At 41.4% G+C, this 17,870-nt stretch overlaps 1 protein-coding gene across 1 annotated transcript; it reads right to left on the reverse strand.

The window, feature by feature from the left end:
- Window positions 1–7,190: 7,190 nt before the first annotated feature.
- RBX1 (ring-box 1, E3 ubiquitin protein ligase) lies at window positions 7,191–17,043 on the reverse strand. Its single transcript, XM_015419197.1, has 5 exons — window positions 16,958–17,043; window positions 13,436–13,514; window positions 9,577–9,647; window positions 8,394–8,479; window positions 7,191–7,369 (listed from the first exon to the last, which is right to left on the reverse strand). The coding sequence occupies exons 1-5, from the start codon at window positions 17,033–17,035 to the stop codon at window positions 7,357–7,359; spliced, it is 327 nt and encodes a 108-aa protein (XP_015274683.1). The 5' UTR covers window positions 17,036–17,043; the 3' UTR covers window positions 7,191–7,356.
- Between the last annotated feature and the right edge of the window lie 827 nt (window positions 17,044–17,870).

Raw genomic sequence — 17,870 nt, forward strand, 5'->3', positions numbered from 1 at the left:
ACTTTTCCACACATTCGATTGTATGCACACCCTGGAAATTATTTTCCTAATCAAGTGTTAATATTTTGTGGAATCAACCTCTTTACACACTGAATAGAAAGGGGGGGGGGGAATCTCAGTGCAGTCTTGCTTTTGCATTCTCTCCTCCCAATACAATGAAATTACAAAACACAGTAATAGAAATGTCCCAAAGCTATACAATTCCCAACCATCAGGTGTGTTTCTACTTGGGTTTAATCACTCTCTTAACCTGACCACCAGTTAGCTGTGCATGTGCAGAACCCATTCTCATAAAGTCACACTGGAAGAGTGAAAACTGACTGAACAAAAGCTGCAAGAGGACTTGCCCAGAACCATTAAGAAATCCTGCCTAAAAGACCATGAGAAGACCTTGTCTGAAGGGCAGGAGAGCTAAGCCTTCTGAGCCAGTACGAAAAGGAGCCCAGAGCCAGTGTCCAGCAGCTACACAGAGCCTAACATTCAGGAAAGTCCCCTACTAGCCATATGAAGCAGCTGTAGGCTAAAGGGATGGCTGCCCACCAAGCCCAGTAGCGGCAACAGCAACAAAGCTGTGAACTCGAGGGGAGCGTGCTGAGAAAGTTGTAATGGAAACAAAGATTGTACAGTTTGATATATTTAATGCAGTTCATTAGGCTGATAATGCCCCTAACATATAACTTTAGCAGCAGAACAAAGTTTGAGTCCAGTAGTACCTTAGGGCCAAGCACACTGAAGAAGTGTGCTTGCACACGAAAGCTTATACCTTGAATAAAACTCTGTTGGTCTTAAAGGTGCCACTAGACTCAAACTTTGCTCTGCTGCTTCCGACCAACACAGCTTTTTTTGTTGTTCAGTCACACAGTCGAGTCCGACTCTTCGTGACCACCTTGCTTATTTAATATATATGCAGAGTACATCATGCGAAATGCTGGCCTGGATGAATCACAAGTGGGAATTAAGATTGCTGGGGAAAAGATCAACAACCTCAGATATGCAGACGATACCACTCTAATGGCAGAAAGTGAAGAGGATCTTAAGAGCCTCTTGCTCAGGATAAAAGAGGAGAGCGCAAAAGTGGGCTTGAAGCTCAACATTAAAAAAAACTAAGATCATGGCATCCGGCCCCATCACTCCTTGGCAAATAGAAGGGGAAGTCGTGGAAGTGGTGACAGACTTCACGTTCCTGGGATCCCAGATCACCGCAGACTGTGACAGCAGCCATGAAATTAAAAGACGCCTGCTCCTTGGGAGGAAAGCGATGGTGAACCTAAACAGCATGATAAAAAGTAGAGACATCACCCTGCCAACAAAAGCTTACCCACTTGAATATAACTTTAGCAATTGAATTGCTATACCAGCACTATCTCACTCAAATTCCAATTTTTTACCTTCAAAATAAAACCCGTTGATTAAAACACCCAGGAGTGTGTTGTTGTTTGGTTAAAAAACATCCACCCAGGCAGGGGAAGGACTGTAAAGACAGTACTACAAATTTGGGGAAGTAATCAGGAGGGGTAAGGAAGCCACTTGAAATAGTCACCTATTGAGACATTCAAATTGTTATTTTGCAGGTAAATAAGCAATTTTGGCTAGGAGAGTCTTCGTGTTCGTTGGGAGGGAGGAGCTGCAGTCCTTATAATAGTCTACTACACTTCAGTCCTTCATCCATTAATGATAAGGGATAAAACTGGACTTCTTGGAGAGAACATGAGATGGCAGTTGAAGTAAATGGCTGGGTGGACTGAGGCTATTTAAATAAAATCCTTAAGTCTCTTCTTGAAAGGGAAAACTCATGAACTTATTTGGGGCAATCTACAGAAATGCAGCAAGATTATGGACAATTGGAAACTGTTCTTGAAGAACACTAGGATCTGTCCTATTCAACCACACCAGAGACAAGAATCAGAGACAGCACTTTTTGAGTTAGTGGCACCTCTTCTATGGTATGCCTTTCCTCTAAATGCTTACCCAGCACTTACACTGCTCTTTTAAGTGCCAGGTCAAAATGTTTCTGTTCACCCAGGCTTTTAATTAAGGGGTCTTTTAACACTAATTAAATATGGTTTTGATCTCCAATAGTTATTTGAAGCTGCTTAGTGTGGCTTAGTTGAGCCAACTTCAGAGGACGGCGGAAGACCGGAAGGCCTGGCGTGATCTGGTCCATGGGGTCGCAAAGAGTCAGACTCGACTGTGCGACTGAACAACAACAAAGTGTGGCTTTGGAATGCTGGATTTTAAATAATAACTTTTATTGTTTTATGTTGGGTCTGATTTTGGAAGCCACCTCAAGCAGGTTGCTTGAAGAGATGGCATAAAAATTTGCTATAAACAAATCATACATGACTATGGATATACTTTGCAAGGGTTGAGAATAAGAACCTACCCAAATCTTTCCTGAGATGTGGATGCAATCTCTTTTGCTAACCAGTGCAACAAGCTTCAGAAGGAAGACTCCAATGTGAAACTACCAACATTGAACTAAATTAGTAAATTTGGTGCTGTATAGCTGGTCCCAACAAATCCCAGCAATGGAAAGCTCCTCTTTCGATGTTTGTTTACATGACAGAGCTTGTTATGCTTATTCATCACCAGTGACTGCTAAATGGATCACACCTATAGTAATCAGATTTTGCATTTGACTGGATTCAGTATTAATTTGTCCTCTGTATGGCTTGGTAACAAATCAGCTGTTACCCCTTGGACTGCTTCATCTTTTGAATCCACTTTTAACACAATATTCCCTTCTCAACCTTATGTATACCTACCCACATGGGTGATTACTTCATGCATCTGATACTAGGATATTTATTAGTTGGATTTTTATCCCGCCCTTTCCTGCAAGCAGGGCTCAGAGTGACTCACAACAATTAAAAGTACAAATAAAATAATAGGTAAAACCTTCTACAGTTATACAATTAATAATCAAATCCAGATGGCCCATAAACACAGGGCATAAGGCTCCTATGGCTCTGTAAAATATGCCCAGAATTGAACAATGGGCAGTGGGCAATCACCCCCCAGAGTCACTGAACGTATCAGGTAGAGCAGGGGAGGGCAGAATAACGAGACACCTGTCACCTCAGCCAAAGGCCCAGTGGAACACCTCCATTTTACAGGCCCCGTGGAACTGAAGCAAATCCCACAGAGCCCCAATTTCATCCAGGAGTGTTCCACCAGGCCAAAGCCAAACCAAAAAGACTCTGGCTTTGGTTGAGGTTCTGGTCTTTAGGGCTGGGGACCACCAGCAGCTGTTGATCCAATGAGTTTAGAGCTCTTCGAGGGACAAAGTGGGAGAGGCGGTCCTGTAGATATGTAGGTCCCAGACCACTCAGGGCTTTGAAGGTTAATACCATAACCTTGAACTGGATTCAGTACTTCACTGAGAGCCAAAGCAGCTAGTGGAGCATGTGTGCTCTAAAAGGTGGCCCTGTAAAGACACACTGCTGCATTTTGAACCAGTTGGGAGTTTCCAAGTCAACCTCAACCTCATCATTGAGTGAGTTACAGTAGCCCAGCCTGGAGGTGACCATTGCATGGATCGCTGTGGCTAGGTCACAAGGAGAGAGATAGGGAACCAGTTACCTGACCAGCCAAAGATCGTAAAAAGCTGTTCTGGCAATGGCAGTAACATGGGCCTCCACAGAAAGTGAGGCATCCAAGATCATGCCCAAACTCTTCACCTTTGGTGTCAATAGCACCCCACTGGAAGCTGGATCCCTAAATCTACCCCTCCACAACTCAGGCACAGGACCTCTGTCTTTGATGGATTTAGTTACCTATTGCCCTCAGAAAGTTATCCTACAATAAATATAATGGTCTTGAAGGCACCAAACAAACCACACTCTGCAGTGCTTTAAGTGTTGTCAGAGTTCTGCATAACTGTGGTAGGGCATTTATAAAGATGCCACTAGCTGTAGTAGCAGGGTTAACAGCCGTCTGCCTTTGGCCATTCACACACACACTGCCTCCAGCTACTTTAATGTGATTTGCATAATTTTTCAAGTATGTCCAGGTTTCTCATGCTGCTTCTATAGCTATCTTTTAAATCAACCGCTTCATGAATTACCAGTTTATTCTTAAAGGATGCTAATACAATTTCTAGCATGCATGACCACCACAACCACCCAATTTTCCAGGTGTTTCTGTTGCAAAGGACAAACCCACATGTGCCAGTTTGAAGTAGCACAAATATCTGATCAATGTAACCCCTCAATAATGATCCTATTTAAAAATAAAATAAAATTGAGATTTAGAAGTTATTCCTGTGAACAGGGGTTCTATCTGGACTAAAAATCTACTTATCAGATTTATCATGAATACTTGCAACTATACAATACACTGCTAAACTTTCAAATATGCTTATGCTACAGAACTAAATTACTAGTCATGGAACAAAGATGTGCTTGCTTCAAGCTTATCATTTCTGAGAGATGAAAAAGACAGAAGTAGACTAGAGTGTACTGATGGAATATAAATTTTTCAAAAAGCAAACCTTTCTGGAGATAACAGTGCTTTGTCCTCTTATACAAATTTGTTCTTAACAGCCAATTGGTATTGGACCTCCAACCTAGTTTTTACTTTTATCTTCTCTCTAAGGTGGATTGAGTATCATTATATCACTAGGACAGAATGGCCACAAAGGTTTGTTTTTTTCAGAGTAGCTGCATGTATGATCAGAAGTACAAATTACTCCAGAAAGATTAAGACCTCTTCCCTCCTCACTCACTAGATGATTCATCGTTCACTCTGCCCTACAGAACTGATGGAACTGCATATAGCCTACCCACTTGAAAATGAAGGCTGTCAACAGCTTTGCAAGAGCTTGGAATGGGGCCAGCGGGGAAGAGGAAGTTGCTGTACAGGACAGACACCTGAAGAACAGGAAGCATAGGAGAGACCGGCTTTCATTCCTTCCTGACTCATCAGAACAACTTCTTAGCTCAGCCAATGTTAACTATTTTCATTAAGGACTTGAATTACATGATCACAAAGCCCATACTAATTAAATACTAAAATGAAAGTATAATTTTTTTCTCAACACCATCTAATCCCTGCTATTGAAACAGTAAAATATTAACTCTTGTATTTTAAAGTGCGTTTAAAAACATAAAAAGCACTTTTGTTAACCTGGAAGCTTGGAAGCTTCAGGTTGTTCTGCTAGCTTCCTATACGTGCACACAAGGCAGCTATGATCACCAGACCAGGATTTATTAGCTGTTCCCCCACTAAGGTAACTAAGAACTGTTATGGCTTGTGTTTCCTCTATAGCTGCACGTGGGCTGTGAAACAGATCAGAAAGAAGGCCCCAATCCTCAGAAGTTTCAGAGGCTGTGTAAAGCACCTTTCCATCATGCCTTTGGTAGCTCGTGAGAGTTCTGGTTGACTTGCTCCCTTTTATTTGTATGTCTGAGGCGGTGTTTTCGAATTTAATGCAAGCTGCTTTGAATCTTGTTGATTGGGAGAAAAACAGGATATAAATACTTTAAATATTCTGTGTTCTGTATATACATTACAGGGTACATTAGGAATTGTAACACTTACACCCTTATTTCCTACATCAATCTGCATATAGTCCTATGGAGCACGAGGGCAAATTTTCTTACCTGGTTGCATTACAGCTGTTAGTGGAAGACACCTCGCATAGTTCTATGCCCCCCCCACCCCCTCCCAGCATCTACTCTAGACTGGCTTACCTCAGGTCGGGTTAGAATGGATAAAAGGAAGTACTTCTTCACCCAAAGAGTGATTAACACATGGAATTCACTGCCACAGGAAGTGGTGGGTGCTACAAGCATGGACGGCTTCAAAAGGGAATTAGATAAGCATATGGAGCAGAGGTCCATCAGTGGCTATTAGCCACAAGGTATAGCTAGGGGCTCTGGGGCAAGTGATGCTCTGTCTTCTTGGTGCTTGGGGGGGGGGTCAACAATGGGAGGGCTTTTAATGTCCTGGCCCCACTGCTGGACCTCCTGATGGCACTGGTATTTCTGGGCACTGTGTGACACAGAGTGTTGGACTGGATGGGCCTTTGGCCTGATCCAACATTGGCGTCTCTTATGTTCTTATGTATAATGAGCAGAATAACAACATAAGTAAAGCCCTGCTGGATCAGAACAGTGGTTCATTTAATCCAGAAGCCTGTGGTACACGGTGGTCAACCAGTTATCCTGGAAGGTCAATAAACAAGGCGTAGCTGTCAAGGCCTTCCCCTGATGTTCCCGTAAAAAACATTCACTCCTCTCTATACAATAATTTCAGAAGAGTTAGTGTGTTGCATGTTCTGTCACAGAGTTTCAGTCTGAAAGTCAAACTTAATTTATGAATGAGAGAGAGGATTAATTTTGGGATGAGAAAACTCATTAGAAGTATTCTTTCAGAACATGTATTCTGGAGTGGAATGTGCACATCTGTGGAAGGGCAGTGGTACCCCCGGTTCCCGCTAGAACATTCCAAGCTGTGGTGTTGATTCATAATTTCCATGTACAGGACTACACAACAGACCATGAAGAATTCAAACTTACACTCCATAAGTTGCTTCCCAAGACTGTCTGCTCAACTGCTCATTACTGTTGCTATGCATCTGTAGAGAATCCCAGAGGGTGGTATGCATAGACTGATCACATGTAAGCAAGTTCAAGATGGCTGTTGCCATAAGCCATTTACAAAAACTGCAATTCTGAATGTGTCTGTGCAAGTGTAATTTGTCACTACTGTTACCCTTAAATAGAAATGAAATTGTGGTTTCTCTGCTTTCTTCTGTTGAGGAGGGTGAAGTTTTAAAAAAATATTCTATACTAGCTAAGAAATATGAGACCTCAAGCAATTCATCACAGGATACAAACTTGTACAGTAATTTGTTGCGTCTTTGGGTCACAACCATTTTATGAATGAGGTGTTTGCTTCCTAAGAACTTCATGAACTTCTTCCTGTTACTGCTAAATAATTATTGCAAAGTTATGAGAAAAAGCATAGTTCAAAGGGGTTTTTTTGTATTAAGCACAAGGAGACAGCTTTCTCAGCTCAAGTTTTCTTGAATAAAGCTCTTTTTAAAGTCAAGAACTGCGAAGACCCTGAAGAAGCATTTTTGAAAATGTTCCTTGTTCTAACTAAGATTTTTTTTTCAAATTATGTATCACAAGAACTTGCATTCAATTCAAGATTGGTCCAGCTAAGAAAACTCATCAGGCAGGACAACCAGCAAACTTTATTACTATACACAATGACTGTATTCATGTGAAAACAAAGAGACAACACAGATGTATAACAGCATGTGGAGGATTCCCAGGAATGGCCCTCTTGCAGGTGAAACCTTAACTGATGTAAGAACATTAGAACCTGGCAATCTTCTCTTCCTTGCTAATGCCCATACCTAGAAGAAAAACATCACCACTTTTTAATAGCTATATCAAGAGGATCATTTCCCCCCCCCCATTCCTATGGGAGAGTTCAGTCCAGCATCATGCCCACACTTGTTGTTTTGTCAGGCTGGTCACTCTGCCATTTAGAGGATGGTAAACATACAAAATTGTACATGTTTAAACAGGAAAAGTAGCAACATGGCACAGCTGGCACTCCAACATGAGTTAACTGACCCCAAATGCAGGACAGATATAGATGCCGGACAATCTTACTGCAGATCTCAAACATGTTACCTCAGACCTATGCACATCTTCTGGAATAAGAACACTGTTCATGTCTGTCAGCTTTGTATATAGTGCAGAGGCTGTAATCTTATTAATTCTCCTAAAGGAATGGTAAAATGCTTTTAAAGGCATTGCTTTATAGGGGAAACCTATCTCATGTACAAATAAACTCTGTAGAGAACTTCTGTAATGCAGAAAAAAATGGCATTGCATATACAATGGGAACAGCTTCTAGATACCATTACCTCAATCCCTCGTGCTTCTTTATTGCAAGTAAGAGGTCTGCTTTTTATCTTCTCTACGTATGAACAGCAGCACTGCAGCTAATTTAACTATAGGACAGAGGACACTGACCTGTATTTCAGCACAACTTCTGTTTCCCCACAATGAAAAATCATCTACTGAATCAAGTTTACTGAGGCACTGATTTTGTCCAAGGGAAATGAAACAAAATTTATTTGAATATTCATTCTACTGATGTAGAATTCTGTACAATATCTACAGAGATTATGCAATCAATGTGGCTTTTCTCCATTACCTAAAGAGCAAGATTAAGAACTATTGTTAAACCACACTTGTTAACCTGACTGCAACAAAGGGCAAGAGTGTTTCAGAGTGTGAAATACTCTGCCGTGTAGAAACAATGTGTCTTCAAGTGAGGGAGAGTTCTTGCAACAATTACAGTGTCTAGCCAACACTAAGGCTGTTTCGCTGCCGCCATTGTTAAGTACAGCGCTTCTGAATACTTACTTCTGGAACTCCCATTCTCGGTTGTCTAACGGGCACACCTGCCGAGTCTTAAGCCAGCGAGAGATGCAATGAAAGTGGAAAGCATGCTGGAAAAAAATGTCCAAGTTACTCAAACAACAAGCTCTGACCTGTATTTATAGGTCTAGTAAAGTTATAAAAGGAACAGCATGGTAAGAGGGAGAGGTCACCATCCAGCCTAGCACTATAAAGGCTGGTAAGGAACATTTTCAGTGAGCACAGCTGTTTAAAGTAGTAAAAGAGCCCATTGGTGCTACATACATTCGGCCTGCAGAATTATACATTGTGCTGTAGGCAGCAAGCACAGGATTAAACAGAATCTGGGGGCTAAGGCAAAGGAACATTTAGGTTCAATGTTTAGAAGAGCAACTTGGTAACACAGGAAACTATCTAAACATTTGGGAAGCAAAAACTTCCAGAGTAAGGGCTAGTTTGTGCCCTACACAGGATCCCATCTTGCCCAATAAATTTCGGCTCTGCCATTAATGTTTACCCCTACCTCCTGCACCATGTTTCTCAGCATTTACCACAGCACAGGCCTATACAAGGAGCCAGGCAGGAGCCTATGCTAGGAGCTAAGCTAATATTTAAGTATATGTTCATGAACAGTATGCATGTGCCATTTTCAAAGGTTCAGTTCCTAGTTGTTATGGCAAGCTGTTTTAACCAAATATCTGATTCCATTAACAACAGCAGTGAAACCTATGCAATTCTGGATGAACACCAAGTTCCCTTACGTACTCTTAAATGATTACTTCGAATTGTGAGCCTTACTAAGAACTTGCAGTTCCTTAAAAATCCCCCTGAAGTCCTCCAAGCATTGCAATTCCATCAGCACAGACTTTAGGCTTCTTCCAAAGGAAACTTATATTAATAGTTAGGTAGGCTGCTGCCATCACGCTTTTCCCCGGTGACTGATGGTCAGCTTTCAAGTTATAATTTCGAGAAGCACATATAAAACTACTTTATGTTAAGAATTATTAACTACAACTGGCTGTATTTCCCCTCATATTTTCTTTCCACACGCTTGCGCTAATTGCCTCTTGCTTTCCCAATGACTTCAGTTCCAAAAATTTGCCTGTTGGTGGATTAGGTCTTTACTAGTCTGATGGCAAAAGTGGGAAAGGATCAAGTCTTTGGAAGGGTTGAGAAACAGATTCCTTACATTACAAACGCCCCAGGCAACAGTGCATTCTTCAGAGGTAGCTGACGCTTGGTTAGCTTGACATTCTATGCCTATGGAAACAAGTATGAGGTTAACATATTTCACCATATGAACACATTCAGTGGCTACAAATCTGTTATCTGGTAGCCAGGAAATACTATCGCCAGAAACCTTATGTATTTTTATTGTGTCAGAAAGCTATATTGTGTGACAACAATTTGGAATTGTAACAATAGTTTGGTCAATGTGACAGAAATTGCTCTGGCGTAACAGATTACATAAACACCTAAGGACTGAGGGTACACAGTATTTATGTCCCCACTATTGTGGAAGTTACTCTTCCTTACTATGCAGGGCCTGAAAGTGGTTCTTCGAGCTCAGCACAACCAGGGAGGATGAAGCAGTTCCCCAACAGACCAGGCAATGAATTCGCAATGCACAATCTGAAGAGGGTTTGAGAAGAACCAGTTGCTTTTACCAATTGAATCAACTTGTTAGTTTGTGTTTTTCCCCCCTTGACTCCAGTGTCTGTTACATTTAGTACTGTAACTTGTCTGGGGATCCTATAAACAAAAGGAAAAGTGTACTGGAGAATATAAGTTCTGTCACTGAGGATCAGGTGCTCCGAAGAACATATCTTCACCACACATCTGAGTGTCCTGGAGTTATAAAGGGAGGGTGTGGCTGTTGAAGTAAGATAGCCTGGTTCAGCCTTAGGGACTTAGTGGAGAAGTTATCTTTTTAAAAATGAAGTGAAAAACTTGGATTGGGGATATCTCATGACAATTTTGTAGCAGTGAGTTTCATGTTATTTGTGCTTTGCTGAAGAAATACTTCTGCCAGTTCTGTAAGATGATCCTAAATTCTACTCTTACAAAAGTAGGAGAAAGAAAACATCCACACTGAGGTTTATAAACCTCTATCATATCTGTTAGTCACCTTTAAGATACCAACCTCAACATCTTAACTTTTCACTGTAGCAGAAGTGCTCCATCCCTTGATCTTTTAATGGCTCCTTTTAGCTCTGCAATATCCTCTTTCAACTGGAGTGAACAGGACTACAAACAGTATTTTAAGTGTAGCCTCACAAAAGATTTAAGTAGCATTAGGATACCTGGTGTTTTATTTTCAGTCACTTCCACAGTAATTCCCAGCAGTGGGTTGGTTCCACCTCAAGGATCACAGATCTTCCTCACTTTCTCCTTTCCTAAGAAGCCTATTCTGACCCTAGAAAAGTTTATTCCCAGGGCTGCAGGACTGCACTGAGTAACAGTGTGGGCTGGGAGGCTGCAGTGAAAAGGAGAAAGGAGTGAAATTGTTCCCTTCTTCCTCAGCACCACCCACTAATAGATGACTGGATGCAAACCATTGAATTTGCTTCCTTTCATCCCCAAGCACAGTAAAGAAAGTTTGTGAGCTCCCCAGTATGGACAGCCAAGGTTTCTTTCTGGGCAACAGGTAGTCATAATGCTCTTCTTCATTTAATTATAATTAAAAAGTGAAATGCAGTAGATTGCTTCATGGAGAAATGTCTAAAAAACCATATACTACATTTAGTGCCAATCTGCTCTTTAGAAGATTCAGCTGTAGAACAGCAGCGTTAAAGGGAAGGGCTAGAAAAGTATATCTTACGAACTACATCAGTAAACTTTCCAGGCACCTGGAATTTTTTAAGTGGGGAATTTTGAGTTATACCAACCATTCCACCTTCCATTATACTTCACTGAACAGATCTAGATGAACAAGAGGGGGTTAAATGTCCTTGAAAAGCTTGTTTTGGATTAAAAGCTATTAAACTATTAACATATTTGCAGCCTCCTTTCTATGATTTATTTCACTAGTTTCTAAATTTGCCAGAGATTCTTGTTGATTAGTATGTACATTCACAGTATCTTATCACCTCTCCTGGCAGTCAGTTGAAAATATGCTCAATATTTCTTCTTCATTATTTACGATGTCCAAGTGTTTGTGCACAATTTTGTTCAGCTTACTGACTTACCTGAAGTTTTCCAAGTCCTCAGTCAGTTTGCTATTTTATGACACCAGACCTCTGATAACAGAACTAGTTTTCCCATTCTATGTGTAGCAGGCCTGTTTGAACTTCCATATTTCTTCCCCTTCTCCTCTGCTTAAATTCCCCCTCCCTCTTTAATATAACAATTGTGTGCCATGAAGCCACACTGACTCATGGCAATCGCAGGACCATGGGGTTTTCAAATAAGAGATAGGCAGAAGTGGTCTGCCAGTGCCTGCCTCTGTGATAGCAATCCCAAGTCTTCCTTCGTGGACCCCCATCCAAGTACTTACCATGGCCAACCCTGCTTAGCTTCCAAGCTCTAACAACAACAGGCTACTGGGCTTACCTTTCTAGTATTTATTTATTCTATTTATGCTCCACCTTTCTCCCCAGTGGGGAGCTGAGGTGGCTGACATAATTCTCCTGTTCTGCATTTTATCCTCACAACAACACTGTGAGGTGGTTAGGCTGAAAACGTGTGACTGGCTCAAGGTCACTGAGTGAGCTTCCGTAGCAGACCAGGGATTCAAACCTGGTCCTTCCAGTTCCTTGTCCAACAATCTTAACACCATGCTGGCTCTCAACTCTTAACTATGGTTACCATACACTGTCTCCAGTTTAGCACTAATCCTCTTAATGTTAAACTCAAATTAAAAAAACAGAGTTTGAAGTGAAATAATCCCACTCTGTTTATAATTGGACAAATCAATACATTAACTACAAGCAACTGGTCTAACTACACAAACCTATGCATGTCTGCTCAGAACACTTCATTCAATGGGGCTTACTCCAAGTAAGTGTGCATAGAAGTACCAACTAACCCTTGAGAGTACTAAGATCCCAATTTATTCGCAGACGTATTGGTGTTGATAATCCAGAGCCTATGGTAAAATGTCTTATTCTTTCACATTAACTATACAAACTCATTCTTGTTCTACACACAACTTACAAGGGCTCATTAAAATGTTGCCTTGGACACCACAGATTGTTTCAAAAGAGGATCAAACAAGTTCACAAATGATATGGTCACTACGAACCAAACCTCTATATTCAGAGATAGCATATGTCAAATTATCAGATGGAGAAGGGAAAAAAGGATAGTAGCTATGTCTATAATGCTCTGTTTACAGGCTCCTCAGGAGACCCAACACAGGCCTAGAAGGACTCTTAAATCTGATCCCATTTGAAAATCTAATGTTTATTCTCCTAGATCTCTGGAAAAATAAGAATCAGAACGATTTTCAATGTCCTAAATACAATGTGATTTGATTTGGCATATTTAAACAAAATATTAGAAGTCAAAATATAAATGCACCTCACGTTAATTTTGTGCCTTAAAGAACACTCATTGTTTATAAAACAAGAAATCTTTAGAAATAAAAAAATTTCTGCAGAAAAATAAGACACTGGAAAGTTTTCAGCACCACATCTCTGCCTCAGACCTGTATAGACTGTGGTTTGGACCGATACAGATCATCAAAGTAATTTAGCCAATGGCTAAACTCTCTACAAATATAACATTGTTTAAATATCATGGCTCCTTAATATCAGTTGAAAAACCTGCAGGTCAATGAAGGATCTGTGAGTCTGAAAAAGAATTCCCAGGACCAAGCCACTACCATTTCCAGGATTCCTCAGGGAGAAGCCAGTAAAACTGGTTTTAAGTTTAAATTGCAGATGTAGTCTGAACAACTGTCCCGATTCCATCTCTGTATCTACTCACCATAATCTGTCAAGAATTGAAACAGCTGCATGATTATTTCCTTCATTCGCCTCTCAGCCCTCTGCACATCCATAGTTACAGTGCTTGAAATCCCCTTCCCCACAACCACCAGTACTTACACAGATCCATAATGTGGTTTCTGCAGATGGCACAGTTGTCAACCACAATGTCCCAAGCCCAGAGAGCTACTGCATTCCACTATAAAAAGAAGAAACATTCTCTAAGTGTATACAAATGGCTTATGCTAGAATTCACTTTCATCTTTACCCTCAGCCATCCCTGGCCTCTCAACGCAGCGACTGGCTTTTCAGTCACACATCTAGAAACGGATTACTCCACAACACTAATGCCCATTTTCTTTTAAGTCACACAAACAGAACAGCTTGCTTAAGAGCTAAGTTTGATTAACTCATCCAACTCTACAGTGTACATACTACATGGTTTTTAAAAAACAGATTAAACATGTAGCAAAACTAAACAGGAGTCTTGTGATAATGTGAAAGCAAGCAAGATTTTCTACCATGAGCTTTCATGATGAAGTGAGCTCTAGTCCACAAAAGTACACTAGAATAAAAAGTCTTTAAAATACCACAAAATTACTGTCTATTTTTTAAAATAATTCCACAAAGAACAAAATTTCATTGGTTGCTCCCAACTACTAGTCAGCACTTCTTGCTCCCCAATAATTTTTTCCACACAGAACAATCACAACCCACATTACAACCGGTCATGTTCAGTGCATGCAAATGAAAAACTATAAAGGTTGTATTCAGACAAACCTGATTTGTTTGTGACAAGTCCAGTTTATTCCCAAACTCACATGCTCCCTCCACTCTTGGTGCAGAGCCAAGATTGACCAACTTCTAATTTAGAACCATTCAATATAACAATAACTTTGTGATGTCCAACATTCAAGTACTAAACTCTGGGTTTACTTTTTACCTATAAACTGTGATCCCAGTTCTATGGCAAGAAACAAACCCCCATTTGGTATAGAACTTAAATTCAGACTTGATAAACCTGTAAGTCTTCAATCTTGGCTTGGCTTTTGAGGCAAAGGAAGCAGGTAAGCCTGAGAATAAGTCAGGTTCTTGTGACAAATTTTGGTCTGTTTGTGACATCTGAATACAGTTCGAGTATCACAACATGGTTAACTGGCTCTGCCAATGGGCTCTAACAGTTTCATCTTGTATATCGGATTAATGAGGTGCGGTATTTGTAACTGTGTTTGGACCTGGATCATCACCAGGGTTTCCAGTTGAACAGAAGAGAATTAAACTGCTTTTGTGCTTGGCCTGGCATGAAAACTTTTCCACCTGTTAATAGCTTCAGACTACACTACTGTCAAAGGGCCAGCCACACAAGCCCATTCAAAAGTTGACAGTCCTGGTTATGTTGCTTGTATTTGAAAAAGATTCTTATCTTGTCTCCTCCAACTGCACCTATAGTATGAGTAATGTAGAGGAAAATAACTTCTATGTGGTGTGATCCCTATGACTGAGGCAGAAAGAAGTTTTCCATCAGCCCAACAATCAAACTGGAGAATTTAAGGTAAAAACTTTTTAAAGAAAATATTTAATTGCATACATGCTTAATTTGGTACACTACAGACATTTCTAAATTTTGCATTTCCCTTAAACACAAGTTACAAAGATGCTGTTCTCTGAAGAGGAGGCCGTTAACATGTTGAGTTGTTTCGATTTCCATATTTTATTTTTGTTTCACTTGCACCCAAGACAACATACTCAAGTCAGATAATATTATCCCTTTCACAATATATTTATAAAGACTTGAAACATAGATGCCCTTTAGAGGAAAAAAAATGGATTTATTCCTACCAAGCAAGAAATGACCACAGCGAAGACTTCAAGTACCACCCCAAAACAGTTATGCTTTTCCATAATGAAATATTTTACTTCTTACTGTTTTTACAACCTAAGTAATAACAGCAAACCCCCATCCCACAGGAGGAGAATCTAAAAGTCAGTTATCATCTCAAGATTCTACTATTTCTCTGGGGGCCAATATGTTCCTGCAGCAGTTAAGGTATTCATCACTAGAGTTGTTGGGCAAATGCTATATGCTGCCAGGGTTTGGATCAGACCAGTAACAGACAACATTGATAAAGCACTACTAAGATTCCTACACAATATCTTGGGAGTTCCTCAGTGTGTGACTGGAATAGCCCTGAGAGCCCAAGCTGGGGAGATGTCCTTTGAAGCAAAAGCCTGGGGAAGAGCATTTAATCTGAAATTTAGGATATTTAAATCAAATCTAGAATCAAGCTTCCTTGGACTAGTTAAACTGGACCATCACATAAGCAACTGGGATAGACTACTGGATCACAAATTGCCATGCCTGGGTATTATTCAGGATGCAATGGAAACAATGACTAGTCAAGAATTGACCCAGCTCACCAGAAGATGTTTTAGGGATTTTGATTATGAGAGGATCTTGATCAGAGCCCATGATGAAATAAAGCTACAAGCAGCATACATGACAGTAACAAACATAACTTCCTCCACCTAGTTTTGTACAACAATATTGTTATATTTGCCAGTATGTTAATTTATCCAAAGTATAACAAAAGGCACTACAAAAGTGTTCTGAACTAGAAGCAATCTAAATGGTTTACAGCACAATCCTATGCAGTTTCTCCAATCTGAACCCACTGAATGAATAGGCTTAGACTGGAGTGACTCTCTTTAGGATTGCAGTGTTAATGATTTACCTTCCAGGCAACTCATGTTTATTTTTTGATGCTATGCAATTTGAGTAGTACAATATAAAAATCCACACAAAGTTATTTATTCATTCCTATATTACAAGCACCTCAAGGGAGGGGGGGGGTGAACTGACTCTTCTGTTCTGCCTGTTCATTTTTACCCTACCTTTGCTCCAACAAATTCAGAGAAACATACACAGTCCCCTCCCAATTCTACCCTAACAAGAGATTAGGCAGCGAGAGAGCTACAGGTCCAAGACTATCCAATGTGCTATAGGACTGTGTAGGAATTTGCAGTCAGGTCCTAATCTACTACACCACAATATCAGAAGCGTGCACACTTAAAAACATACACAGACGATACAGGCAACTCCTACCCCCGTTTCCTTCCTCAGATTCCTCTATCGCTAAACAACAAGAGAAGAAGAAGAGACTGGATTTATACCCCGCCCTTCACTCGGAGTCTCAGAGCGGCTTACAAACTCCTTTCCCTTCCCCTCCCCACAACAGACACCCTGTGAGGTGGGTGGGGCTGAGAGAACTCTGACACAAACTGCTCTTTTTCAAGGACAGCTGTGCCAGAGTTTGTGACTGACCCAAGGTCACATCAGCAGGTGCAAGTGGAGGAGTGGGGAATCAAACCCGGTTCTCCCAGATTAGAGTCCACACACTTAACCACTACACCAAACTACAACAGCCATACACTAGCCCCACTCACTCCAACATCTGCCCAGGCCCCAGAACAAAACTCATCCTCTTGGAAGTCCCACCCCGCTACATACTCCTCTTTAGCAGAGAGCAATAAACATGGACCTGGTTCCTGAGAAGAATTAAACCACTCAGCGCCCTCCCAGCTTCACCACACCACTATCTCCAGCACGGCGTTGAACCTGGTTGACTCTCCCGCAGAGATTACCTTCTTCACTTCAAAACGCTTCTTGCCGGCACTACTGTTAGCCCCACTCGGAGTGTCCACATCCATCGCAGCAGCCATTTTGGATAAAATAGCTTCAACCGGTTACCTTTAGCGCGCGTGCGCGAGACTGACAGCCTCGTGTCGCGATATCTCTCTTCTACACCGACGGCATCCTCCATAACTACCCCCCCCACACAAACAGATGTGTAAAAAGGAGGGGGAGAAAGAGGGGGTTTGATCACGTGCCCTCGATCTCTTAAAGGCGCTAGTCAGGGCGGAGTCCGTATGCAGGCCTCGGATCGTCTTCGCTCCTGGTAGAATTGCCCAACCCAAGCGGGGGAGGAGGGAAAGGCTCTTTTTAAAGGGATAGCTGAGAATTCATGAATGTCAGTTCGTCGGGGAGCTTTTTAAAAAGGGTTGAAATTGTCACTTTCCCAGTGCTTCGAGGCCACGAGTCCCGCGCCAAGCAGCGCTAAATGCCGCCCGTGTAACAATCTTGTCATATCCTTCAGTCTCTGTAGAATCACGACGTTCGTTCGGGCCAGCCCGGGGGGGGGGGCTGCTAGGAGCCCCCACTCGCTCCGAACGCGTCCCCCCCCTCTTTTCCACCGCGCCGCCCGTCCATCTATCCATCCACCCATGCACAACCCTAATTGGGATGACTAATCCTTGCTAAACCAGTGCGTATCTAGTCCCCACGAGAATCCATTATTCTCCTTTAGTAATGCACTATTAATATGATATATACGGGCCTCCGTCCACGCTATAGCCTTTGTCTTCAGAAAAGGTAGAGAAAAACTCCCTGCACAAATTGGCACTAGTGACCTGTAATGGACTCGGCGCTTACAGCCGGAGCCGAACAACGTTTGCTCGAAAGTGAATCTCATGTAGTTCAGTAGTACTTGCTCCCAAA

The sequence above is a fragment of the Gekko japonicus genome, unplaced genomic scaffold (genome assembly GCF_001447785.1).
Source record: "Gekko japonicus isolate JY-2015 unplaced genomic scaffold, Gekko_japonicus_V1.1 scaffold37, whole genome shotgun sequence".
In the NCBI taxonomy this organism is placed as follows: domain Eukaryota; kingdom Metazoa; phylum Chordata; class Lepidosauria; order Squamata; family Gekkonidae; genus Gekko; species Gekko japonicus.

Excerpts from the sequence above, each read along its gene's own strand:
- RBX1 (XM_015419197.1), bottom strand. The coding sequence starts at position 17,035 with ATGGCTGCTGCGATGGATGTGGACACTCCGAGTGGGGCTAACAGTAGT. Across the intron at positions 9,648-13,435 it reads AAACCACATTATGGATCTGT|GCATAGAATGTCAAGCTAAC; the intron begins GTAAGTACTGGT and ends TTGTTTCCATAG. Across the intron at positions 8,480-9,576 it reads TTGCCTGGGGCGTTTGTAAT|CATGCTTTCCACTTTCATTG; the intron begins GTAAGGAATCTG and ends ATTTTTTTCCAG.